The sequence below is a fragment of the Schistocerca gregaria genome, chromosome X, assembly GCF_023897955.1.
Source record: "Schistocerca gregaria isolate iqSchGreg1 chromosome X, iqSchGreg1.2, whole genome shotgun sequence".
NCBI lineage: Eukaryota > Metazoa > Arthropoda > Insecta > Orthoptera > Acrididae > Schistocerca > Schistocerca gregaria.
Window position 1 is genome coordinate 150,483,356 of NC_064931.1, and position 26,760 is coordinate 150,510,115.

Below are 26,760 nucleotides of genomic sequence, written 5' to 3' on the forward strand. Positions count from 1 at the left end.
TGCACCTTAATTGCTAATATTTTGAAGATTTCATGAGCGACAATTTTCCATCCAGCCCATCAAAAATAGCTTCCATTCTTCAGTGTGGTCTTGAATATTTGAATGAATTGGATGTACAGACTAGTCCAAAGATTTCTTTGTGGTGATAACCTGCACGCCTCTCATGTACTGCAGCAAATGTCCTATGGAGGAGGGCAACTTCAGCAGATAGGATCATCAAGGGTTTATCTATGCCTATCATATACACTAAACCATCTGAATATTCTAGAGCACTGAGGACAGTCTTGTCTGTTTATGTAAAGCATTTCCTTTATCAGTTTTAAAGAAAAACTCCCACAAAATTATCCAGTAATTTCTTTTACTGTGACTGTGTCTGTTGTTAACTGATAGACAGCTATGTAAAAACGATAGGGGTTGCCTGAGCTGCTCCTTTGCCTGTGAGGACAAGTTAGAAATATGTACATAAGCATGTTGTTGCTTGTTCACCTTGAGTCAAACGTTGCAAAACTTTCCAAGTACCTATTCTGTTTATTCAGTCATTTATATATGAAGGGTTATTTGTTTAATTAGTTGTATCCAATAGTCGAAGGCATAAAAATAATAAGTTTCAGGGCATACAGGTGGTCAATATATTGTCACTCAATGGAATCAAAATACCAGACAGCAGTATTATCAGGAATATGATGTTCAGTCTGTGGACTCATTCGAGCCGCGCCATCGACGCAGTAGCACCAAACTGTCTCTCCAGGATTGTATAAGCCTCTACACAATGAATGAGAAGTTAGGAGCAGATGATGCATGGTGAGAATTTAAAGAATTTATTTGTTTTGTAACAACAACTTTTTTAGCACTAGTTTACCTGTTTGTATTTCACTAATAAAATCTTTTAAATCTGAATCAAGTGCACAGTAATACCAGAAGTGGTCATTATTTGAATAAATAAATAATTCAAAAAATATTCTCAAATAGATTATTTGTGGATAATGAGGTTATTTCACTCTTTGAATAATAGTAATTATTTATTATTGATAACTAACCAGTAACATAGACTACCACTGTATTTTCGTTGTTTATTTTTAATCAGCACTTTTTCACATATACCCAGTGTTCGTTCATGTGGCTCAGCACAGTTTCTTTTTGGTAGATGATTTATTAATGCTGTACACAGAAGGGTGACCCTGTGGGTAAATTCCAGACCAAAAATCTAAAGGTTTGGTTTTTGATCCCCCATTGATTCTAGGATTTTTGTCTTTCATTTCTAGCAGTTACGTGATAATGAGACAAATGCTGAGTTCTTGGTTATTATAAGTAGCTGGATTAGATTAGATTAATACTTATTTCATAGATCATAAATACGACACTTCGTAACTGTGTAACTGTATTCCGAGGCAAGTGTGCACCACCCCCACTAGGACCATATCTGGTAGAACACTGCAGTTCTCAAACCAACTTTCTGGTTGAGGACAGCTTTATGTACTTAACACTTTGAAGAACAGATTCCGTGTTAAAAAGGCCACACCAGAGTATAGGTTGTGCAGCAATTTTCTCAATGTGTGAGCCACCTACTGCTCGAAAACTGGACTCGTTTCATATGAGAACAATACACAGACATCTTGTGACCTGCCCGTTGACTGGTGCTGCCTTCTGTTGTCAATTTCGACAACTGTTTCGAATGAAACATTAGCAAATGTAACAGCCGCTCTCATGAATGGCTGAGCCAGTATGATTGCATTGACGTAATTTTGTGCTTGTACTCGTTATGTTTCGTAGTTTGCTGTAATCCTGCTAAAAGTATGACATGTTTGTTGAGTAAGAAATTTTGGAAGGTCAAGAGGAAAAAGTTGTGCAATAACTCACCTCACATTTTTTTTCTTAGGGGGATATTTATACTTTCTGTCGTCATTATTTTAAAATTTGTAATCTATCAAAGAACTACAATAAATATGAAAAATAAATCTTGAAGCTTGGCCCTTTTTAGTATGTATTACTCTTAAATATCCATCAGTTACACTGCCACTAATGCACTAAATAATGGAATAAATGACCAATTTGCACGGCCCAATACTCTTCTAAGTGGCTGGTATCCAGAGTGTTAACAGCATACAAATAAGAGAAGTGTTTCATAGCACAACAGCTACACTAGCAATGCAACCCAGTTCATTGGACTCTGCATGTGCCATGATTTCTAGACTTTCTCCCCCTGCCAACTGTACATAACTAGAAAAACGTAAACATTTTACCAAGATTACTAATGCTGTCAGCTATAGGTCTTGTTAATACAATTTAGGAAGTCTCATGTTTATAGTACTGCAAAATGAATCTGTTGCTGGTAATCATTGTCATCATCAGGCTTAAAATAATAATAATAATAATAATAATAAAGTGGCTTACATGAAGGTAGTTCACATGAAAATGATACTGTCTTCATTGTCACTATGCATATGAATTATTCACGCAAGGTTGTTGGAATTGTTAATTAAACATGAAATGTATTGAGCCATTTGAAATGAAAATCCGAAAAAAAAAAAACTGTCAAAGATATCATGCTCATGCTAAGCAAACGAAAAAAAAAAAGACGAAGAAGGCTTAAAACGATGAATTGTCTAAGAATGTTTCACACGATACATTTGATAATGATCTTGCTAAGTTTTTCATCCAGTCTGTGCCCTTCTTGGATGGTTAAAAGCCCGGTGTTATTGAAATGCTGAACAACTTCAACATTTCACATTATAATATAAACCTAATTAATTAACCAAATGACACTTACTATGAAATAAAAGATTTTTACCAGGAATAAGTTATTATTGGTTGAGGTAGAACTTATATTGGTATATACAATTGTGGACATATGGTCAAGTTATGAAAGGAGTTTCTATAGAGGCAATAGTACATAGGCTTGATTATAACCTCAACAGGCAAGCAGGTAAGATGTTTCCTGGAGCTAGTACCTGTGATCATGTAGCCACAATGTTAGGTGAAATTCACACAGAATTCAGTTTAAACTGGAAAAGGATAGGGCACTTGTACACGAAAGGCAAAGGTCCCGAGTTTGAGTCTCGGTCCGGCACACAATTTTAATCTGCCAGGAAGTTTCATATAAGCACATACTCCGCTGCAGAGTGAAAATCTCATTCTGGAAAAGAGTAGTTGCAACAGTAACTGATATAGGGAAGCAGTTTCATGAAAGCATTTTAAGTGTGTGGTATGTTTATCCATAGTTCATTTGAGTCACAGTAAGAGGAGCTGCTGCTGATGGTGATGACGACGATGACGGCGACAAATTGGTTTATGCAGATAATTATAGAAAAGATGAATGAAGTCTCATAGAATTTTCTAACAAGTGATAATATGGGTATCAGTAGACATAGTATCCAATTACCATCATTCTTTTCTTGCACTACTCATTTTCTAAATTTAAGAAAATGATGCTAATGTTGTCCTTTAAAATATTTATGAAACTGAAGAACACATTGCCTTAACTGAAGTGCATTGCAATCTATAGAAAAATGTGGTTATTTATGGAGTGCTGCTGGATGACCAAAGTCACTCGAAATGCCAAAGTGAAAACATGCAGCTATTGTAGCACTATTTTACCCACAGTTTAAAAATATAGTTCACCTGTATTGCTCTCTACAATGAATGCAGGCCTACAACAAACTTCACAAATACAGTAGCCAAATAACTGTCAAAGGAATTGAAAGACTGGCCTCAAATGAAAGGAAATGAAAATTTATTTTTTGATTTTGAGTCGTGCGTAGAAGGTGGAACTAACATGGAACCACAGCAAAGTTATTTGCGTAAAACAATAGCAAACTTGATGATTTACCAATCTTTTGCTTAACAAAGTTGTGATATAAAAATCTTAGGTAATTATCTGAAAATAAAGTTGATTTCTCAAGGGATATAGTGCACTGCTAACCTCTTTGGCATTTGTGGAATGTGATCAAATAAACATTCTGATGAGATTTTGAAAAAAGAATTGCTCTGAAAACTAATTGAAAGTAGCAGTGTGTAAATTTGTTTGATAAATGACAAAGAACTGGAGCAGTAAGTGTTTTTGGATTCTTTTATTCGCAACCATTTTTATTCACAAATGACAAACATGTTTTTGTCCACTTAATTAATTAAGTTTCAAATAAATATTATTTATCATTCTTGAATAATGAATAATAATTTCTATATGTATTCACTAGACATCATTTAAATAAATTTTACTAAGTAATGTAAATAAATATATGCTTCTGTTTTGAGCAGAAGAGGTTGATTTTTTTGTGTCACTGTAGACAGGAAGATTCACAAAGAAATGCAAATACTTTAATATCTTATTCTGCAAGTAAAATTAAAGAAAAAAGTTCATATATCCATAGGTCCGCAACTGTTTAATTACAGCTAATAAAAGATTTTGCCTGAAATTTTTCAACTTTGCTAATATGAAGCCATCGCAAACTGTACGAGGTTAAAGTAAAGCACGGTTTCCATTTATTTTGTTGTTATTGATCTGGTGAATTGAATAAAACATGTTCCAGACATGTATCTGCAGTAGTTTTCCAGAACATCCAGAGAAGCAAAGAAGTAATTTTGAAAACTTTGTAATTGATTAATTACTTGGCTCAATTTGTTTTTTAAATTCCAGACAGTTGCACAAAGTTTTCAACAGAAGTAGTAGAGAATTTAATTTTGAAAAAATGGTGGTAATAACATTAACTGAATAACTTTAACTGAAGCTGTATGAATCTGTCAGATAATCTGCTTTTATTAATACCATAGCACACGTGAATTCATGTTAAACCAGAAAAACAAAGCTCAGTGTTGAAGAAGTTGTACAGTGTACATACAGTTTCACGATAAATGTTCAAAAATGCCTCCACAGAGTTCAATGCACTTAGCTGCATGTGTGTGAATAGATTTTGTTGCTTGTTTCAGTTTCACAGGGTTGTTCTTAATTTCACCTATTGCATTCATAATACGAGCAAGTAATGCCTCTCGTGTATTGACTTTGTCCTCATAAACTATGCCTTTCATCCATCTCCATAAACAAAAATCCGTTGGTGTTAAATCGGGCAATCTGGGTGACCATAGAGGTGTAGCACCACAACCAATCCATTTCTGGGGAAAATGTTCATTTAAATGTGTAGTAATGGCATTGGTGAAATTTGGGGGTGTGCCATCATGTTGAAAATACATTTGCAATCACATAGCAAGTGGAACATCTTCGAGCTGGTGAGGCATTTCTTCTTGAAGTAATTGTAAACAAGTCTCACCAGTCAGACGTCTGGGGAAAGTGAATGGTCCAATAAAGTGTGTGTTGATTATACCACACCATACATTTATGCCAACTCACTGCTGGAAATTGTGTTGCATTGTTAAGTAAATTGTTTATACCATCTCAAGTAAACTGTGCCTCATCAGTAAATAAAATGTATTTGTGTAACTGCCAATGAGTATTTAACCAGTGGCAGAACTCCAAGCAAAGGGCAGGATCTCCTGGATGTAAATGACGAATTTTTTGTGTATGATAAGGATAGAGATTATTGTACTTCAGGTATGCCATACGATTGTGAAATGCCTAATCATTGAGTGATACACACTGTACTGGTACCCAGGCTATGTTAAACAGCATCCATAATATCCTCATAATCGTCTTCATGTATCGAGCACTTGTCCTGATTATGAACACTAGGTAGAGAGCCTCTCTCCTGTAACATTCGAAATACTCCACTAATGGTTTGTGCATTCGGAATCCTCCGAGTTGGATAACTTATGCGACATTCATTAACTGCAGCCATAGCATTACCATCACATTTGCCACAAATAAACACCATATTGGCGTATTTCTCTGCCGTAAATTTGAAAGGCATCCCTACTTCATAAATAATCTACAAACTACAACAGTTACTATGTGATTTCACTTAAATGCACTGTTGTTGTTATGTTCTTTCACTGAAAAGTACAGAAAACTAACTCGTTTCAAGGTTAGGAAACTACTGAAACAACTCACTAATGGTTTGCCAACAATGACTTAAATGTTCCTGCATTCTTAATGTAAAGTGAACAAACTTACTTGTATAATAATCTTTGCTACTCTGGATGTTCTAGAAAACTACTGCAGATACACATCTGGGGCATGTTTTATTAGATTCACCAGACAAATAACAACAAAATAAATGGAAATCATGCTTTACTTTAACCTCGTACAGTTTTGCGATGGCTTCATATTGGTGAAGTTGTTAAATTTCAGGCAAAATCTTTTATTAGCCACAACTCCGTAACTAAACATTTGTGGACCTATGTTTACATGAACTTTTTTCTTTAGTTTTTCTTGTAGAATAACATATTTAAATATTTGCATATCGTCATAAATCATCCTGTATAATTAACATAGGAAGGTTAGTTTACTTATCGATATTGACTAAAGGGGAGGGTCTCCATATTCCTTCTGGTGCCTGTACCATGTGACATTGTTATTATTCTTTGTAAGTGTCGTCTTCACTTATTTTTTTACATGATTACCAATATATATATATATATATATATATATATATATATATATATATATATATATATATATGTGTGTGTGTGTGTGTGTGTGTGTGTGTGTGTGTGTGTGTGTGTGTGGCGGGGGGGGGGGGGGGGGGGTGAGGTGCGAGTGATTTACAGGGTGCTTCAAATAGAAAGAACAGATTTCAATTGTTGATTACTGACAAACAATGAAAGATAGAAACACATTGTGCATGTCATTGGGTTTTGTGTTCACACAAAGGCTATACCATACACTCACAATATCATCTGTTCAGAATACATTCTTGAAGGTAGTACTTATAGTAACTGAATATGGCACTTTGGTAGGTCATAGCAAATGATATAGCTGAAGGCTATGCTAAACTGTCGTCTCTGCAAATGAGAGCATATGTAGACAGTGAACCATCACTAGCAAAGTCGGCTGTACAACTGGACGAGTGCTAGGGAGTCTCTCTAGACTAGATCTTCCATGTGGCGGCGCTCGGTCTGCAATCACTGATAGTCTCAACCCGCTGATCCGACGTGTACTAACGGACAACGGCCGATTTAAAGGCTACCATCTAGCAAGTTTGGTGTCTGGCGGTGACACCACACTAGTAGTGAACTGTTTTCACAATCTGAATTTGCTAGGCAATGGAGAAAGAGACTGCATGCTTGTGATTGGCACATGCCTTAATTGGCACATGCCTCAATAGCAATCAGTAAACAAAATTCTGTGGCCAAAGTTGCAGTTCCAGTCCAGCACACGGATTTGATCTGTCAGCCAATTCACTTCTATAGCTGCCTAACATATTCCATCTAGTGCCAGGAGGTTACTTCTCTCAAGGAGAGGCCAATGATGTTTATGGCACACATATTGTTCGTCATGCAACCAAAATATTGGCAGCTAATGGCAACAGGGGGTGAGATTGGAGGTATCCAATGGTGAGCACAGCATGAGTGACAAAACAACAGTGCTACTGTGCTCGTAGTGTTGATACAGAGCAGATCAATGGCAATGATAAAGAAAGCAAACAGTGCATTATATGTACAACAACAGTTGCCAAAGTTGACTTTGTGTCTGAAAGGAAGCCAAAGAATTCCGCAGAGTGAGAAGGAAGCGGCCAATGAAATATTAGTGTTTCTACAAGATGAGTCCACATGCACAATGGTGAATCATTAGCAGCTAACATTTTTCCTGTCGTAATTGTTAACACAACACTTACAAATGAGCCTTACTAAAAATTGAACTTGTGACCTGAAATCAGTAGAAGAGACTCGGCCTATAGAAGTAGAATCCACTTGGTACTGTGTAAAAGGTTGCATAACTCAAGTCCAGGAAAGTTGCATTGGGTGCAACACCAACAACAAAAGGCAGAACTGGATTGCTGGTGAAATCATCCTGGAGCTTGTGTATGAATAAAGGTAATATAAAACCAAAGAGTCCATAAAATAGAAAAATCTAGGCATATGCAGACAATGCAGAGGAGCAAGGGAATCGTGGATGCTTGTGAAATGCAGAGAAATTGATATCCTTCAGGAGAAATATGGTTACTAACTTATATAAGGAGGTGAAAGAGTTCAGTGGTCTACAGAGGATGTAACATGGACAAATACTAAGAAATGCAAATATGGAAATTATCGTAGGAGTTGAAGGAAAACTATTTTTCAACATAATCTCCATTCAGTGCAACTGCCTTGCACCATCTTACTGAGGGGGCCAGTATGCCCACATGCTACAAGTATACTGTTCAACTTTGGAGCCATTGCTGCATCAATAATCTCTTCTTCATCCATGTATTGCTTCCTGTGGAGTGTATCCTTCATTGGGCCAAACAGATGGAAGTTGAAAGGTGTGAGATCTGGGCTGTAGGGTGGATGGGGAACAACATCCCAATGAAGTTTTGTGAGCTTTGCGTGTGGCCTTATATTGTTATGGAGAAGGAGAACTTCATTTGCATTTATGTGGCAATAAACAAGCTGAAGTAGTTTCCTCAATTTCATGAGGGTAGCACAACACACTTCAGATTTGAGCATTGCACCATGAAGTGGAACATCAAACAGAATAACCTGTTCAGAGTCCCAGAAGACAATCGCCATGACTTTACCAGTTCAGTGTGCAGCTTTAAACTTTTTCTTTGGAGGAGAGGTGGTGTGCTGCCACTCCATGGATTGTCATTTTGTTTATGGTTCAAAGTGATGAACCCATGTTTCATTGCCTGTGACGATGTTGGACAAAAAATTGTCATGGTCAGCCTTGTAACATTTTCACTGCTAGGTCTCCGTAGACATTCTGCAGCGCCTACGAATGTCTGCAATGGCCTTGTTTTCCACCAAAAGCAGCTCAGCGACAGCGCTCAGCTTGGAATGCGCCTCCGTCACAGGTGCCATTTTGAAGGCTACGAATAGTGCCGTTATCTACTGGAACTTCACCCCCTATAACTTCATGAAGTGGGAATATTACATGATGTCCCACAACAAATTATGCATTTTTCAACTGCAATTGACCAAGAAAAAAAACGTGTTGCATTACTTAATGATCACACCTCGTATTCTGATGATTATAATAAATTTGTGTGTGTATTTTTTGTTTTTTTAATTAGTTGTGGAGAAATTGGGGATTTATTTATGTGTGTTTACTTTTCCAGGTATTGCCCAACCTGCAAGAGACACATGTGTGCAACAAAGAAGTTTGATCTTTGGAACCTTCCTGATATTCTCATCATTCATCTGAAACGTTTTTCATACAGCAAATACAGAAGGGATAAAATTGATACACATGTGGACTTTCCTCTACGGGAACTTGACATGTCAAGCTATGTCATTAATTCAGAGCATCCTCCTGCAGTATATGACCTAATTGGTGTATGTAATCACTATGGAGGAATGGGTGGTGGCCACTGTAAGTCAGTATTTATTTACTCTTTAATCCATAAATCATATTTCTGAAATAAGAGATCATCATGTTTATGAAGGAGTTATTGCATACCCTTGTTGTCAATAAGACTGTAGAAAAATTTGGGTGGGATCTTGAGAGTTTGAACTTGGTTAAGCAAAATCTGTCGAGACTAAGAGGAAAAACGTAAGTACGACAGACCAAAGTGTAATTCTGAAACAGTTCAGGATGATGATGATGATGATGATGATGATGATGATGATGGAGTTGGCATTCATGTGTGCATGCGATATGCTTGCTTGTGTGTGTGAATGGTGTCTGTCTCTCTCTTTTACTGATGAATGCTGTGGCCGAAAGCTTTATGTAACTGTATTTTAATAATGCCTTTCTGTAACTGAGCATGTCTTCTGTACAGTAAGTAACAATGTCTTTTTTCCTACCTTGTTGATATTTCTACCTTACATTTCCATTGTTTGATTTAATTTGAAATTATGTTAGTTTAGGTAGTATAAATTGCTGCAATAACAGACATCATTTTTTTTTTCATTGTGTGTAATGTTATAGCTTTATAACATCAATTGTATGTGGGTGAAATTTGAATGATGACAGTTGAAGAGGGAAAACGAAAAGAGGTGCTGGGAAAAGGTGCAAGCAAATGACAGATGGGGGAAAATTTTGTTAGCAGATTTGAAGTTTGCTAAGTGATAGATTTCACTTGCTACCGGAATGAGAGAAGGAAGAGCATCGTATAAATATAAAGGAATGCAGGATACAGCAGAACAGAACTAGGAAACTTACAGGTAAGTCGGGCAAGAAACACAACAGGGAAAGGTGATTTCTGCTGCTAGGTAGCAGTTATGGGAGGGGTGTAGGCCAGCAACCACAGGAAAAATTTGGATCAGGGTATACTAGGTCACAATTTTTGTGAAATCAGTTGCAAGTCTTAGCCAGGTAACAGAAAACTTATGATAATTGGTCACAAGTTTTGTGAAATCAGTTGCAAGTCTTAGCCAGGTAACAGAAAACTTATGATAATTGTTTCTGGACTTCAGCAAAAAATAAATAAAAAATCAGATGTTGATAGTTTGAGAGTACTGGAACAACCTGTCTAAAAATGAAAACTACAATACCAACAATCTAATAATTTTTGGGGATGATCTGGACAAAATAAGAGTAACTACTCAGCAGAAAAGTGTGGGTTGATTGTGTTGTCTGTCAGAGAAAAAGATGGGCTTATTTATTTGTGGTGATTTTAATGTAAATCTGGGGGGGGGGGGGGGGGGGAAAGTGATCAAAAGACGCTGTAAAGTTAATTAAGAGGTGCTGTTAACCACTTGTGATATAGTATAAGTCATAAATATTCCTACCAGTGTCGCTCAAAGTAGTATACCTGTACAGATAATGTTTTCATACAACAAGCGAAAGTTGAGGAAATGCATGCCTATCCTGAGGTAAGTGGATTGTCAGATGACAATACACAGTTAAGTCACATTACATACTTAGCTCTGTGTTCACTTCAGAAACAGCCAAAGAACACAGTTGGACTGACTAATGATGAAACCACTAAAATTTTTGAAGAAGTGAAATTTACAGTGAGCCTAAATTAAACCTATTCTTCAATGAATTTGTATTCATTTTTGAAAAAAAAGTTTTTGTAAAAGATTATTAAATGCAATACTGGGAACTCATTTAAAAAATCTTGAATCAATACAGGTGAATCTTCACAATGAAGAAGTGGCATATACTAAATAGGCAGAACACACAATGATCCAGAAAGACTTTCATATCATAAACAGTACTCTAACATTTGAAGAAAAGTTGTAAAAAATTCAGAGTATGCACATTCTGCCTGAAATTGACATATCAGACAGTAAAAGCATATCAACATGGAATGTTGTTAAAAAATAACAAGATGACATTAAAATCACTGTTTGATTAAAATACTGTTGTTACAGATCCGTGTTAAACAATGATTTTTACATGACTGAGCTGCGTTATTCGGCATCTATATCTACATCTACATAAATACTCTGAAAGTCACTGTACCGTTCATGGCAGATGGTACCCCGTACCACTACTAGTCATTTCCTACCCTGTTCCACTCACAAATAGAGCAAGGGAAAAACAACTGTCTATATGCCTTTGTATGAGTCCTAATTTCTTATATATTATCTTCATGGTCCTTGTGCACAATATACGTTGATGGCAGTAGAATCGTTTGGCAGTCAGCTTCAGATGCCGGTCCTCGAAAAGAACGTCACCTTGCCTCCAGGGATTCCCATTTCAGTTCCTGAAGCATCTCCGTAACATTTGTGTGATGTTCGAACCTGCCAGTAACAAATCTACCAGTGCACCTGTGAATTGCTTTGATGTCTTCCTTCAATCTGACCTGGTATGGATCCCAAACACTCAAGCAGCACTCAAGAGTAGGTGGCACCAGTGTCTTGTATGCAGTCTCCTTTACAGGTGAACCACTCTTTCCTAAAATTCTCCGGCCATGCGGTTATAGGCGCTACAGTCTGGAGCCGAGCGACCGCTAAGGTCGCAGGTTCGAATCTTGCCTCGGGCATGGGTGTGTGTGATGTCCTTAGGTTAGGTAGGTTTAATTAGTTGTAAGTTCTAGGCGACTGATGACCTCAGAAGTTAAGTCACATAGTGCTAAGAGCCATTGAACCATTTTTAACCTAAAATTCTCCCAATAAACCAAAACCAACATTTGCCTTCCCTACCACAGTTCTCACTTCCTGGTTCCATTTCATATCGCTTTGCAACATTACACCCTCATATTTAAATGACTTGACTGTCAAGCAAGACACTAGTAATATTGTATCCGAACATTACAGGTTTGTTCTTTCTACTCATCTGCATTAACTTAACCTTTTTCCACATTTAAGGCTAGTGGCCATTAATCACACCAACTGGAAATTTTGTCTAAGTCTTGTCTTCCTACAGTCACACAACTTTGACACCTGATCGTACACCACGGCATCATCAGCAAACAGCTGGAGATTGTTGCCCACCCTATCTGACAAATCGTTTATGTATACAGAGAATAGTGGTCCTATCACACTTCCCTGGTGTACTCCTGAGGACACCCTTGTTTTTGATGAACACTGACTATCGAGGACAACATACTGGGTTATAGTATTTCAGAAGTCTTTGAGCCACTCACATATCTACAATGTTACTCCATATGCTCATACCATTGTTAACAGCCTGCAGTGGAGCATTGTGTCAAATGCTTTCCGGAAATGTAGAAATATGGAATCTACCACTTGCCTTTCAGCCATAGTTTGCAGTAAGTCATGCGAGAACTGAGTTTCACATGAGCGATGATTTCTAAAAAGCGAAAGCTTCTCTGTCTCAAGAAAATTTTGTTATATTCAAACTGAGAATATTGTCAAGGATTCTGCTGCAAACAGAAGGTAGAAATAATGGTCTGTAATTTTGCGGGTCCATCTTTTATCCTTATTACATAATGGATTCACCTGCACTGTTTACCAATCACTTGGGACTTTGTGCTAGATGAGAGATTCTTGGTAAATGCAAGCTAGGTAAGGGGCCAGTACCATACAGTACTCTTTGTAAATTTGAACTAGGATTCCTTTGGGACCTGTTGATTTATTTGTTTTCAAGTCTTTCAGTTGTTTTTCTATGCAAGGAGTGCTTATTACTATGTCGTCCATATGGGAGTCTGCCCGATGGTCAAATGATGGTGTATGTTTGTACAATTCTCCTGTGTGAACGATTTCTTAAATGTGAATTTTAAAACTCAGCTTTCTTTTTGCTATCTTTAACTGCCACACCAGACTGGTCGACAAGGGACCGAATGGAAGCCTTAGACCCACTTAGCAATTTTACATAAGAGCAGAATTTTCTCGGATTCTCTGCCAGATCTTTTGCTAAGGTATGACAGTGGTAGTTGTTGTATGCTTCGCACACAGATCTTTCACAGACGCCTGAATCTCTACTAAACTTCACTTGTCGTCATTTGCGCATTTTCTTTTGAACCGAGAGTCCAACAGCCTCTGCTTCCTCAGCCTTTTTGCAAATTTTATTATTAAACCATGGTGGGTCTTTTCCATTCTTTGTCCACTTACTAGGCATGTAACTCTCCAGGCCATGCTTTTCAATCTGCTTAAATTTTGTCCATAACTCCTCTACATCCATCTTACTGGAGCTAAGTGGCGCCAATTCATTGTCTAGACGAGTTATTAATATCTGCTTATCTGCTCTATCTAGCAGAAACACACCCCTAGACTTTGTGACTGATTTATTATCTTTCATAATCATAGTTGCTATAATGACACCATAATTGCTAATACTCATTTATAAACTGCATTGTCGATAAGGTCTGGCCTATCTGTAGCAACAAGGTGTAAGATATTTCCATTGTGTGTGCTAGCCACTCAAGACAGTTATCGAAAAATGCATTCAAAAGTATTTTGTATGGCTGCCTGCCTGTACCCCACAATAGAAATTACATAAAACAGTTACCAAGCAAGCTTTAAAAAAACTGTAACTAAACTCGATGCAAACAGCCCATGAAGGCTCAATGGTTCCGACCTGCTGCTGTGTCATCCTCAGCCCACAGGCATCAGTATATGTGGATATGGAGGGGCTTGTGATCAGCAAAACGCTCTCCCGGCCATATGTTAGCGTACAAGACTGGAGCCTCTACATCTCAGTCAAGTAGCTCTTCAGTTTGCCTCACAAGGACTGAGCGCAGCCCGCTTGCCAACAGCGCTCGGCAGTTGGGATGGTCACCCATCTAAGTTGTAGCCCAACCTGACAGCACTTAACTTCGTTGATCTGACGGAAACTGGTGTTATCACAGTGGCAATGCCATTTGACCTGTAAAATGGCTTTGATAGCAGTAATCTCATTTATAAGAGTTTGAGTGCGGAGTTTCCAAGAGTGTGTCCTATTAACTTTTAATAATAAACAGTTATATTATTTTGAGTCCCTAAACACTTGCTAGTAGGGGGTTGAGTCTGCGTGTTGAGAGTGATGAGCTGATGTTGTTCATAGATATTCTTTGTCGGAAAAAGTGGAATGTTGGACCGTATGTAACCGGAGGTTATTGAGGGTGCATTAAAAAAAAAAATTGTATTTGTATTGATGGTGATTCTACTTCCTGAAACAGAAACTGTTTGCATCATTGAATTTTTAATTTTTTAAACAGTTTTCGTGTTACAAAAGATTGAGTGAAACTAGGTAAAAGTTAACAAAACCTCTGCAGGTGTTGGGGAGGAGCGAAAGTTGTCTCAAATACTGAATCAGGAAACAGAACATCCAACACACACACACACACACACACACACACACACACACACACACACACACACACACAAATGTATGTCAACTACTTTGTCATCCCCACATTTTGAACAAATTTCAGGAAGTATTTGAAATCCTGATATATTGAACTGCAACTGTTTGTGTGTCTGTATTACCTTTCATGATCACTACTTTGTTGTTTTTCAGGAGTTAATTGTGTCTCTCTGTCAAATCAGTTTTGTCATCATTTTATAATCATCGCAAAGTAATTTGTATACATGGGAGTGTTGTATTTATTTCCTTATGGAAGTTCCAAGTTTCGTATTTTCTGCATTGTGAACATTTTATGTTCCACCATCATGAATTTCATTGGAGTTGGGAAGTAACAAACATTATGTGCTTGACTCCTGGGTTTATTCTTGTATTAAGAGGTGGAATGTTATGTTCGTAAAACTTTGTTTGCATTGTTTATGAACTGCAGAATATTGTTTGTTCTCACCACACTTAAAATATTTTTTTCTGCTATTGCTAAGTTACTGTCCACTGTAAGGTCTCCTGTTTGTTGACATTATAAAATAGCATCTCCATCACTGTGTTACTGTAAAAAGGAAGTTGTGAAATGGAAATCTTCTGTACCTACATTAGTTTTTATTTCATCTTTGTATGTCCTCTTCCACAATACCGAAAAGTTTGTTGATCATAATTTGCTTCTTGTCATACATAAAGGTATTAATTACGAACCAGTCTTGCTCCTTACCTCCTGCCCAGAGGTACTGCAAAATATTACGTATGCAAGGACACTAAACTATATATCTTGAAATGATATACTTAGTTTCAGCTTGGGCTTTGAAAGGGTCTTTCCACAAACCTTGCCATTTTTCTATTCATGAACCAGGTTATACAAAATTTAAATGATGAATTGTTGGCAACTAATAATTTCTGTAATGTACTGGAAAGTATTCAGTTGCAGACTTCACATTATCCCATTCCAGAAACTTGAATACGAGGCTACTATAAATTATTCATTCATCTTCAGAGCTGCATATTTTCCAAAATATTAAATGTACAAAAATATGACTGATGCCTGACTAGAACTGTAAGCTCACCAAGTTTGCATTTTGCACTCTAAAAATGTTCTGCGATTGCCACTCTGGTCACACAGCACACACCCAAGCGGTAGTTAAGCTCATTCCATATCTTATGTAACAACACACTGTCTAGTCATCACAATTGTATTGATTCATTCTCTGAGCTGTTCCAGTGTTCTTGGCAATGTGGTGGTATGTAAACACGGTCCTTAATGTACCCCGAAAGGAAAAAAGTACAAGGCTTTGGGTCAGACAAACTATGAGGCTAAGGAAACGGAACCACATCATCATATCTACCCCAATCCAGTGATGAGGAAGTTCGTTGTTTAGATTGTGATGAACATCGATGTTGCAGTGAGGGGTGTCTTTTTATCTTCAGCATGGGAAATAATCATTATAGGCGTACAGCAGAAATTGATATTGTGTCCACGCCTGTCCTTGTTATGCATAAATAAGTTCCCATCATGTATCCAGGAAGGGGAAAGAGTTATGTTTGTTGTTGATACAAGAATTGTAATCACATCTAATGGGCAAACTTCAACACTTGGGTTACCTGCAAAGGAAATGTCACTGAACTTAGATAAAACAAGATACAGGCAGTTCTGTATTATACAAGATCAGTTTGTATTTATTTCGTGTTTTAATATATTCAGCACATTCTGTGCATGTCTTGCTCATGAACAGGTGTATTTGTGTACAGGTACTAGTTATATAACAATAAAGCTTACTTAATTAACCAGAAGCTATGGAGATATTGGCTATAAATCCTTTTTAGCTGTCATTATTGCAAATATTGTTAAAATTGAGGCGTACATTCAAATTCTTCACATTCAGTGGCAAGCTACTCAGTGTTATAACATAGTGTTGCACAGCAGTATGACGTAATGGTTCCAGAAGAAAATTTGAGAGAAATGGCAGCATTGGAAAGCCAAAATAGCTTGATAAAATGACATGCCATCTTAATTTTGAAGTCTAGAATTCTGTGTTGTGAGTTTCAGATAAAGGTTACAGTTGTATATTGCTTTATGATGAACATAGTTCTAATCTGTTGCAACAAAGTTCATTTTAATTTTCTGTGAGGAAATGATTTGCTTGATACTTAAAGAAATTGAATTTCTTCTATATATTTAAGATCACAGTGTTGGCTCTCCTGTCAGCTGAAATAAATCTCTGTGTGTACCATTTCAGTGTACATTGCTAGACATTAAAATTGCAACATTGGGAAGGGTAGCAAATAACGAAATGTTACTTATATTGTGTTCTGCTACTGGAAGAATACTGGAATATATATTTAGATAATTTGGGGATATACAAGGTGTGAAATTAGTACATCACTTCTGGGAAAAACACAGCTTGACACCGAGTCAAACTGAGCTTGGATGCCAGATACGGGTGTATCATTACATGCTGCTTCTGCTCTGTGGCACAGTTCATTGATTGAAATGGCTGGCGAGTGATGGCAATCTTTGACCAGATGTTTTTAGTGTGTGAGAAGTCTGCAGAATGTGTTGGCCTGGGCAACAGCAGTGTACCCTTGGTACTGAGGAAGGTCAGCACAGAATGGGCAACATATGGTATTGTGTTGCCTTGTTGAAAGATAATGTCGTACAGAATTTGAAGATCGGGCACAGCCACCAGCCTTAATAGATCAGAAATGTACTGGCTGCTCTCCAAATTATCAGCTGTGTACACCAGAGGTGATCATGTTGCGTACCCAATGGCACCCTATACCATCACACGATGGTGATGGGCCTGTATGACAATGTCAGGTGTAATCTGGCATAGATATTCTTGTCAGAAACTCCACTCACGGATACATCCATCCTGGTGCTGTACACAGAACTGGGACTCATTTGAGATAGAGGAGGGGGAAAAACAAAAACAAAAAAAAAAAAAAAACACCTTTGTGCCACTCGTATTTCCAGTTTTGTTGCTGGGCACACAACTATTGATGGACCCCTCTCAGGTTCAGCATCAAGAGAAGTCACAACAATGGTTGATGTGCTGGTAATTCATTGAGCCCCAGGCATTGTCATATTGCCTGTGTCGATACTTGTCTCCTTGGAAACAAGCTCATTTTCTGACTCTTGATTCATGACCCAGCTGTACGAGTGTGCACCATGGAGCAAACTAGCTGTCCTCATGGATGCTAGTCACTTGTGGCCATTGAGCCCTGACGTGGTATTGACTGTGGTTGCTCTGAATGAGTGAGTTCCATCATCACATAACAGTTGTGAGATCCTGACCGAAGAAAGTAGCCATATCACGGAATGATAAACTTGCGTTGGTAAGTCGCGATCCTCCTGCTGTCAAATTCTGACACACTTTGGCAGATGATTCTTCCTCTTACGCCAGGTGTAACACAATTTTGTAACAATTGACAAACATTCAAATGCACTTTCTTTATGAGAAAGCCACTGCTTAATCTTTACTTATATGCAGAATGTAGATGGCATTACTTCTATATGCTTCGTACATTTGCACTGAAATGCTGATCATTTGTATGTTGAAGGATGTGGTACTCTTCTTACCATTAGATGTTTGTTGTATGTTGCAGTTTTAATGACCTGCAGCATATTTGTCTTATTTGTATTATCTGCAGAATAAACTGTGGTCTTAAAAGGTATCAGAATATTTGTGTGATGAGTTTGAATATTTTTTTCTTTCCAGATACTGCATATGCAAAGAACAGACTTGATGAAAAGTGGTATTGTTTCGATGACAACAGTGTTACAGATATTTCGGAACAGAGTGTTGTGGTATGTATATCAGAATGTAAGATTAAAAATAGACTGTAGTTCAATATTGCTGAAATAATACTTTGTTCAAAATATTGAAGCATTTTGCTGCAACTTTTGGAATATGGAGAAAATTTAGGTATTTATTTTATAATAGGCAAAAGATGTGTAAAATGATAGATAGAGGCGTTACAGTAGTTCTCACGCATCAGGTTGTTGGCTGTGAAGAACTTGTTGCAACATGTTCTTATTATGCAAAAATGGATAATTGAAATTAGGTGTGACATTTAATTAAAAATGATGAGATTCTTTAATTTGTCACCAGTAGAATGTGAGAGCCAGTTTGATTAAACTGGTTTCAGAGACAGGGATTCGTGTGAAATTATTCTGCATATCACTGAAGAGACAACGTTTTAGACCTCTTAGCATTTAACAGACCCAAATTTATTGTATCTGATTATTGATGACCTCCTCTACATAAACATAGTGCCATCATAGCATGAATGAATAAAATTCAAAAGCATTGTATAATATTCCTTAGACCAATATGTGCCGAGCAAGATAGTGGGGGGAAGAGAGAGACCTACCATGTTTCAGTGTCTGTGTTATGAAGTTGCTGTGACACCAAAGAGTTTTTTCACAGCTTTAAGTCAAGTCAAAATTTTACTAATCTGTCACTCATTCTTTATTGTTATTCCACCAGTGTAAATGTTTCTTATTGTTTTGAGGTAGTTGTGGTTCTGCTGGGGCATGTTCCAGATTCTTTATCAGTGTCTTGTCAAAGTTTACTGCAATGCACTCTTCTCCCTCTTCATTTCATCTGGTTGGGTTAATAGCATGTTAAAATGAAATGTATTTATTTCGATTTTGACTCTTGTATATACTTTAGTACAGTGATAATACGAGGTGTGTTCAAAAAGTAAGGTGACTTAATATTTTTATGAAAAAATATTTATTTACTCATCAATATTCATGTTGCCCCTTCAAAGTAATCCCCCTCAAATACAATATACCTGTGTCAATGCTTCTTCCAATCCTCGAAGCACTTCTCATAAGCACTTTTTGGTACAGTCTTATGTACTTCCAGTGGTGGAGTTTTTATTTTCTCCGTCTTTAAAAATCGTTGTCCTTTCATAGGTCTCTTCAGTTTTGGGAACAGGAAAAAATCGCAGTGGACGAAATCTGGTGAATATGGTGGCTGAGGCATGATTGTCTTGCTGTTTTTGGCCAAAAAATCTTTCACAAGCAACAATGAATGAGCAGGTGCGTTGTCATGATGCAAAAGCCATGAATTGTTTTTCCACAATTCCAGACTTTTTTCGTATATTATCTTGCAAATGGTGCATAACATCAAGGTAATACTCCTAATTGGACATATGACATTAAGGCAAAAATTCATGATGTAATATGCCATGGTAATTGAAAAAACCACTGAGCAAAACTTTGACATTTGATTGAACTCGGTGTGCTTCTTTTTTGTCCTGGCTCTCCAGGATTCTTCCACTGGGGCAGTTGGGCTTTGGTTTCACCACCATAACTGTAAACCCGTGTTTTGTCACCAGTTATCACCTTTTCAAGCAAATCAGGATCATCATTGACGTCTGAGAGCTCTTGAGTGATGCTCATGCGACTGTTATTCTGATCAAAATTGAGAAGTTTTGGAGCAAACTTCCCTGACACAAGTCTCATGCCCAAAACACCTAAAAAAAATTGTATGACACCAGTTGACCAATATGTCAACATCTTCTGCAACTTCGACAATTTTCCAAAACAATTTTCTTCACAGCTTTGATGTTATCGTCTGTAGTTGATGTGCTGGGGCGTCCAGAGCAAGGTTCGTCATTGGCATCTTATTGGCAATCGTGGAAGAGTTTGTACCACTTGTAAACTTTTTTTTACCCAGAGCAGACTCACTGTGTGCCACTGTCAACATTTCAAGTGTTTTAGAGCACTTGATTCCATTTTTCACACAACATTTGATGCAGATTCTTTGCTCAATTTTTTACAATAATCGAAAATCGCTGAGCACACTAAAACACATCTAACCTTTCAATCTGTCAAAAAAAAGTATGCTGTATACTTGAAACTGTGAACATATGTTTGGGACATGTGTACCAACATAATCGAATGTACATTGCCCATGCAATTCGAAAAGTCTCCTTACTTTTTGATAGCACTTGTAAGTAGTTCACTTGAAAATACAAGTAAACACCCAGTCTTCATGGATTTCAATAGTACAGTTAAATTAGGACAGAATTGTGCATTTGGACCTCTTTCATATTTGAGGTAGTAATGACATTAATAGCCGTTATTGTACCAGTATGTCCCAAAGTTGTTATTTGATTTTTAGCTTGACAGACAAAAAATTAGTCATGAGGCATATTGAAGCTAATAATAAATTTAGGTGTCTACAAATGGTATCCTTAATGACAGAGCAACTGCTCTGGAAGTGTTGGTTAATGTGTTCCCAGAGAGAGAGAAGCACAGTGTCTGGTTCATTGTGTGTGTGTGTGTGTGTGTGTGTGTGTGTGTGTGTGTGTGTGTGTGTCTTAAAGAGTGACAAGGAGTGATTGTAAAAAATGAACTAGAGGTGACTCCTAGTCTATTTGGAATTCTTGTCAAAATTGTGAGCAAAAGATCATGATAATAATCACACTACCATTCAAACAACCTCATTTTTGTCTCAGTAGATGAAATGGTTTGTTTACTGAGATGTCGTGCATTGTCACTGGCTCTGCGCAGCTGGGCATGTCCGCTGCTTCCCTGCTCCCTCATTCTTACTGCTTCTCCCCTTCCTTCATTCCCCTCAGCTTGCACCCAGTGCTGCCACCACTTCTTTCTGCTAGTGTAGCAGCTGCCAGCGAGAGGCAGGGAGTCGTGAGGAATGGTTTGTTTGGATCTGATTCTCGGAGACTGTTGATGCAGTGGCTGGAGACGGCAGTCGTGTGTGCACGAGTTGTGTCTGAGTGATTATGTGAAAGTCTGTGTGCTCTTGTTTTCTGACAAAGGCTATGGCCAAAAATTGTTGTAAGAGTGTGATTGTCTTTCCTACGTGCCTGTCTGTGGCTCAGCGATCACCTTCAAGGTGAGTTGTTACCTATCATCATTAGTATTGATTCTCAGAGTATTCACACAAGTTATCTGTTGCATGGATTGATCAATGCAATCTCATTTCATCAACATGGTGCCTGTTTGACATATGAATAGCTGGCCATATGTTGGGCCATAAACTGCAGGCCATTTCTGCGGGTATCTCTAACAGATCAGGCCTGCCAATCTGAAGCCCCTCGTTTCCCACTAACATGCAGGCCCTGCCTGTTGGATATAGTCTCACTCATATGCCTGCAGGCCAGGTCTGTTTGCATGTGATGTGGCGTAATGCGGTGGATTTTCACGGTTTATCCGTGGACCCAGGACTGCGATGCTCCTCGGCAGGCAAGAAGCCACAGGCGATGGATTTCAGGAATTACGACTGCCTTATCGCAGGAACATTGTACAGTGTGACATTTTATTTATTGTAGTATGTTTTGGAACTCTGAAAATAGTTCATAATTAGAAAGTGTGGACGATAAGAAGAAGAAAATTGTGGCAGTCGCTTGTGGTTTGTACGCTATGTACTCATGTATTTCTCGAAAGAAAAATCACACAATACCTTTAAAATGAAGTGATGAGGACAATACAACACCTAGTCCATGTGCAGAGAAAAACTCCAACCTGGCCAGGAAGTGAACCTGGGCCCACTGCATTGTAGGCAAATACGTTACTACTTTTTCAATTTTTTTACTCCACAAAAACAGCAACAAAAATGACTAGCTTAAAATGAAGTGACATAAATAAGGTGACAGGTAATTGCAATCGTAAATTACAGCACTCACAGAATGAGGAATGATATTTAGTCTTAGTAGTTGCACGCATTTAGCATCTTCACTGTCACCTTCAACTGGTGGCAGTTCAGCACTCACATTTCCTTCTTCTGCAGTGTGAGGTTCCTCTTCATCACTTCCTAGACCCAACTTAATCATTCAGTAAATCCTTGATGTGCAGGAGATAGGCAAAATAATGTGAACAGTGGTAGTAATGAGATGGTTGTCTCTTCACGGTCAACAATGCAGGTAAGGCACATGTAGCACTGGATTGTGTGTGTTCAGTATGGACTAGTCATCAGTGCAGGTTGTTCACGAGTAGTGCAAACTTAATATTTGCATTCAGAGACCAAGGTCAATGTGCAGTGAAAGACCTAACAGAGTTCCAAAGAGGGCAGATTGTGGGGCCCTGATTAGCCGGAGTATCAATAATAAAGACAGCCAACTCATTGAATGTTTCAAGAATAACTGTTTCAACAGTCAAGACAGCCAACACAAAACATGGAAAGGCATCATTGTGCAAATGTAATAGTGAACACAAATCAAAACTGAATGACAGAGATTGTCATATACTACGCGAGTTGTGTCTAAACAACTCAAAACTATGGTGGCTAAGGTGATTGCAGAGCTCAATAACCATATTAGAGACCCAGTATCTATCAACACCCCCTGCCGAGAACTCCATAAAGTGAATATTCATGGATGAACTGCTATACCAAAAACATCAGTGATGACAACTAACACAAAGAAACATAAACATGGTGTCAGGGGCATAAATTCTAGATGGCTGATCAGTGGAAACACATCATATGCTCCGATGAGTCTACGTTTTCATTATTTCCAATTTCTGGTTGGGTTTACATCTCGTGAACGCCAAATGAAGCCTACAATCCTCATTGCTTGATTCCAACAGTTGAACATAGAGGTGGAAGTGTGATAGTGTGGGCAGCCATGTCGTGGTATACTGCTGGTCCCATCATTACTCTCGCAGGCCGTTTTACAGCCAACAATTATGTGAAAACTTTAGGATCAGTTGCACCCATGATTCAAATGATGTTTCCCAACAATGATGCCATATTTCAGGATGATAATGCACCCATTCACACAGCCAGGACAGTACAATCATGGTATAAGGAGCAAGCAACTGAACTGCAGCATTTTCCCTGGCCAGAACAGTCCTCGTACTTGAACATTATCGAACGCTTGTGGGCGGTATTGGAGTGCAGACTCCGGAGCAGATTTCCGCCTCCCTGTCCACTCCAGGTGTTAGAAGAGGTTCTGATTGAAGAGTGGCACAACATTCTGCTGGAGACTGTGCAATCATTATATGCCAGTATTCCAAGAGGAATGGGCAAATGGGGGTCCAAACCCTTATTAATAAACCATTCCCAAGTAAGTACAGGTGTTCACATTATTTTGCATATCGCCTATATGTTCCTAAGTCTCCTCCAGTGATAATTAAGTAGACAGAGCAACAGTCCCGAGCAGCAACATCACAGAGTCCTTCACTGCCTTGTCATTTTTGTCAGTTTCAGCCTTCTAACAATATCCTGGAGTTAAAGATCTTCCTTTATTACAGGCACCAGATTTTTGCCAACATATTCTTGTATCTGCTGTACTACTGATTTATTTTTCCATGTGTGACTTGTAGGGGAGGTTAGGGTTGGGAACACACCACGGAAGTAGTGAGTGGGGCCTCTCCGTCACACTGCTTGTGCTTCATGGCCCAACCCACAAGGAATCCACTTGTCCCTAATCTATACTTATTCTGTAGAAGTCAGTTCGATTCATGTTACCATATTTCTTATTGCGGTTCGGATACTTAAGTATTTTCTCGAATTCATTTTCCATATACATCTTCTATTTAATATGTTCATTACGCCCAATATTTTCAAAAATGTAACTTGTATATTTGCCCATTAATCGCTGCAATTTTCTCTCTGGTCCACCTACAGTTGATAACCCTATCTCCATATGTGTACCGTTGAGGCACAGTATCAACAAGGTTATATATACTGCAGAGGTTAGTGTCACTTAAACTGATGGCAAAGAGACACTCATTAGTGCTCTGTTCTCAGGTCCCACCACAATGACAACCTCAGAAATAGTGACGTATTCGGAAGAAACAACCAAAAATTAGTGCAAACAAGGATATAAATTTAACATATGTGCTGTTGGGATTATTATTATTATTATTATTATTATTATTATTATTATTATTATTATTCTTTCCTGTCTCAGATGTTATGTCTGGTTAAAAATGGAAAGTGACGCGGACCTTGATCAAGCGTGACTTCCTTTTAACTGTACAGTATATGTTACATTGCATTTAGGAACTCTCAGGTAACTGAACATGTATCGCTAATTACAGATTTATGTAGCTGTATTGCGTTGATGTACTGGTGGATATTGTGTGGTATGACTCCTGTAGTTGATAGTATAATTGGTATGATGTCAACTTTATCCTGATGCCACATGTCTTTGACTTCCTCAGTGAGTTGGATGTATTTTTCAATTTTTGCTACTGTGTTCTTCTGTATATTTGTTGTATTGGGTATCGATATTTCGATTAGTTGTGTTAATGTCTTCTTTTTATTGGTGAGTATGATGTCAGGTTTGTTATGTGGTGGTGTTTTATCTGTTATAATGGTTCTGTTCCAATATAATGTGTATTCATCATTCTCCAGTACATTTTGTGGTGCATACTTGTATGTGGGAATGTGTTGTTTTGATATACATTAATGACTTACCATTCCATATTGATGAAGATGCAAAGTTAGTTCTTTTTGCTGGTGATACAAGTATAGTAATAAGATCCAAAAACCAAGAACTAAGTGATGTAATTGTAAATGATGTTTTTCACAAAATTATTAAGTGGTTCTCAGCAAACGGACTCTCTTTAAATTTTGATAAAACACAGTGTATACAGTTCCGTACAGTAAATGGCACAACTCCAGTAATAAATATAGACTTTGAACAGAAGTCTGTAGCTAAGGTAGAATTTTCAAAATTTTTAGGTGTGTCCATTGATGAGAGGTTAAACTGGAAGCAACACATTGAGGGTCTGCTGAAACATCTGAGTTCAGCTACGTATGCTATTAGGGTTATTGCAAGTTTTGAAGATAAGAATCTCAGTAAATTAGCTTACTATGCCTACTTTCATTCACTGCTTTCGTATGGTATCATATTCCGGGGTAATTCATCGTTGACTAGAAAAGTATTTATTGCTCAAAAACGTGTAATCAGAATAATTGCTGGAGCCCACCCACGGTCATCCTGCAGACATCTATTTAAGGATCTAGGGATCCTCACAGTAACCTCACAGTATATATATTCACTTACGAAATTTGTTGTTAATAATCCAACTCAGTTCAAAAGTAATAGTAGTGTGCATAGCTATAACACCAGGAGAAAGGATGATCTTCACTATGCAGGGTTAAATCTGACTTTGGTGCAGAAAGGGGTAAATTATGCTGCCACAAAAGTCTTTGGGCACCTACCAAACAGCATCAAAAGCCTGACAGATAGCCAACTAACATTTAAAAATAAATTAAAAGAATTTCTAGATGACAACTCCTTCTACTCATTGGCTGAATTTTTAGATATAAATTAAGGGAGGGAAAAAAACTAACTTAAACATTAGTGTCATGCAATATTTTGTGTAATGTAATATCTTGTACAGACATCTTTCATTAACCTGACACATTCCATATCATTACGAAGTGTCGTATTCATGATCTATGGAACAAGTATTCATCTATTCTAATCTAGTAGTTTGTTGTATGGCAAGTTGTTGATGTATTATTTTTGCTACATTGTCATGCTATCTGGGGTATTCTGTATTTGCTAGTATTGTACATCCGCTTGTGATGTGATCTACCGTTTCTATTTGTTGTTGCAAAGTCTGCATTTATCTGTTGTGGTATTGGGATCTTTAATAATGTGCTTGCTGTAATATCTGGTGTTTATTGTTTGATCCTGTATTGCAATCATGAATCCTTCCATCTCACTGTATATTTTCTTAGCCATGTGTTGGATGCTTCTTGATTGATGTTTGGCTGTGTTAGATGATACGGGTGTTTGCCATGTACTGTTTTCTTTTTCCAATTTACTTTCTTCGTATCTGTTGATGTTATGTGATCTAAAGGGTTGTAGAAGTGGTTATGAAATTGCAATGATGTAGCCGATGTATTTATATGAGTGATTGCTTTGTGTATTTTGCTAGTTTCTGCTCGTTCTATAAAGAATTTTCTTAAATTGTCTACCTATCCATAATGTAGGTTTTTTTTTGTCGATAAATCCCCTTCCTCCTTCCTTTCTGCTTAATGTGAATCTTTCTATTGCTAAATGTATGTGATGTATTCTATATTCGTGGCATTGTGATCATGTAAGTGTAT

The 26,760-nt window shown here is 37.7% G+C and overlaps 1 protein-coding gene across 6 annotated transcripts in view; it reads left to right on the forward strand.

Moving 5' to 3' along the window:
• Window positions 1-26,760, forward strand: part of LOC126298839 (ubiquitin carboxyl-terminal hydrolase 15-like) — a 157,545-nt gene that overhangs the window by 126,264 nt on the left and 4,521 nt on the right. For 2 of the 6 annotated variants that reach the window (XM_049990325.1, XM_049990324.1), the window contains exons 14-16: window positions 621-801; window positions 9,147-9,400; window positions 18,433-18,521. In XM_049990325.1, coding sequence (XP_049846282.1) covers window positions 621-801; window positions 9,147-9,400; window positions 18,433-18,521 — 524 coding nt within the window. Of the gene's footprint in view, window positions 1-605; window positions 802-9,146; window positions 9,401-18,432; window positions 18,522-26,760 lie in introns of all 6 variants that reach the window. The other 4 variants (XM_049990322.1, XM_049990323.1, XM_049990320.1 and 1 more) reach the window with 2 other exon arrangements.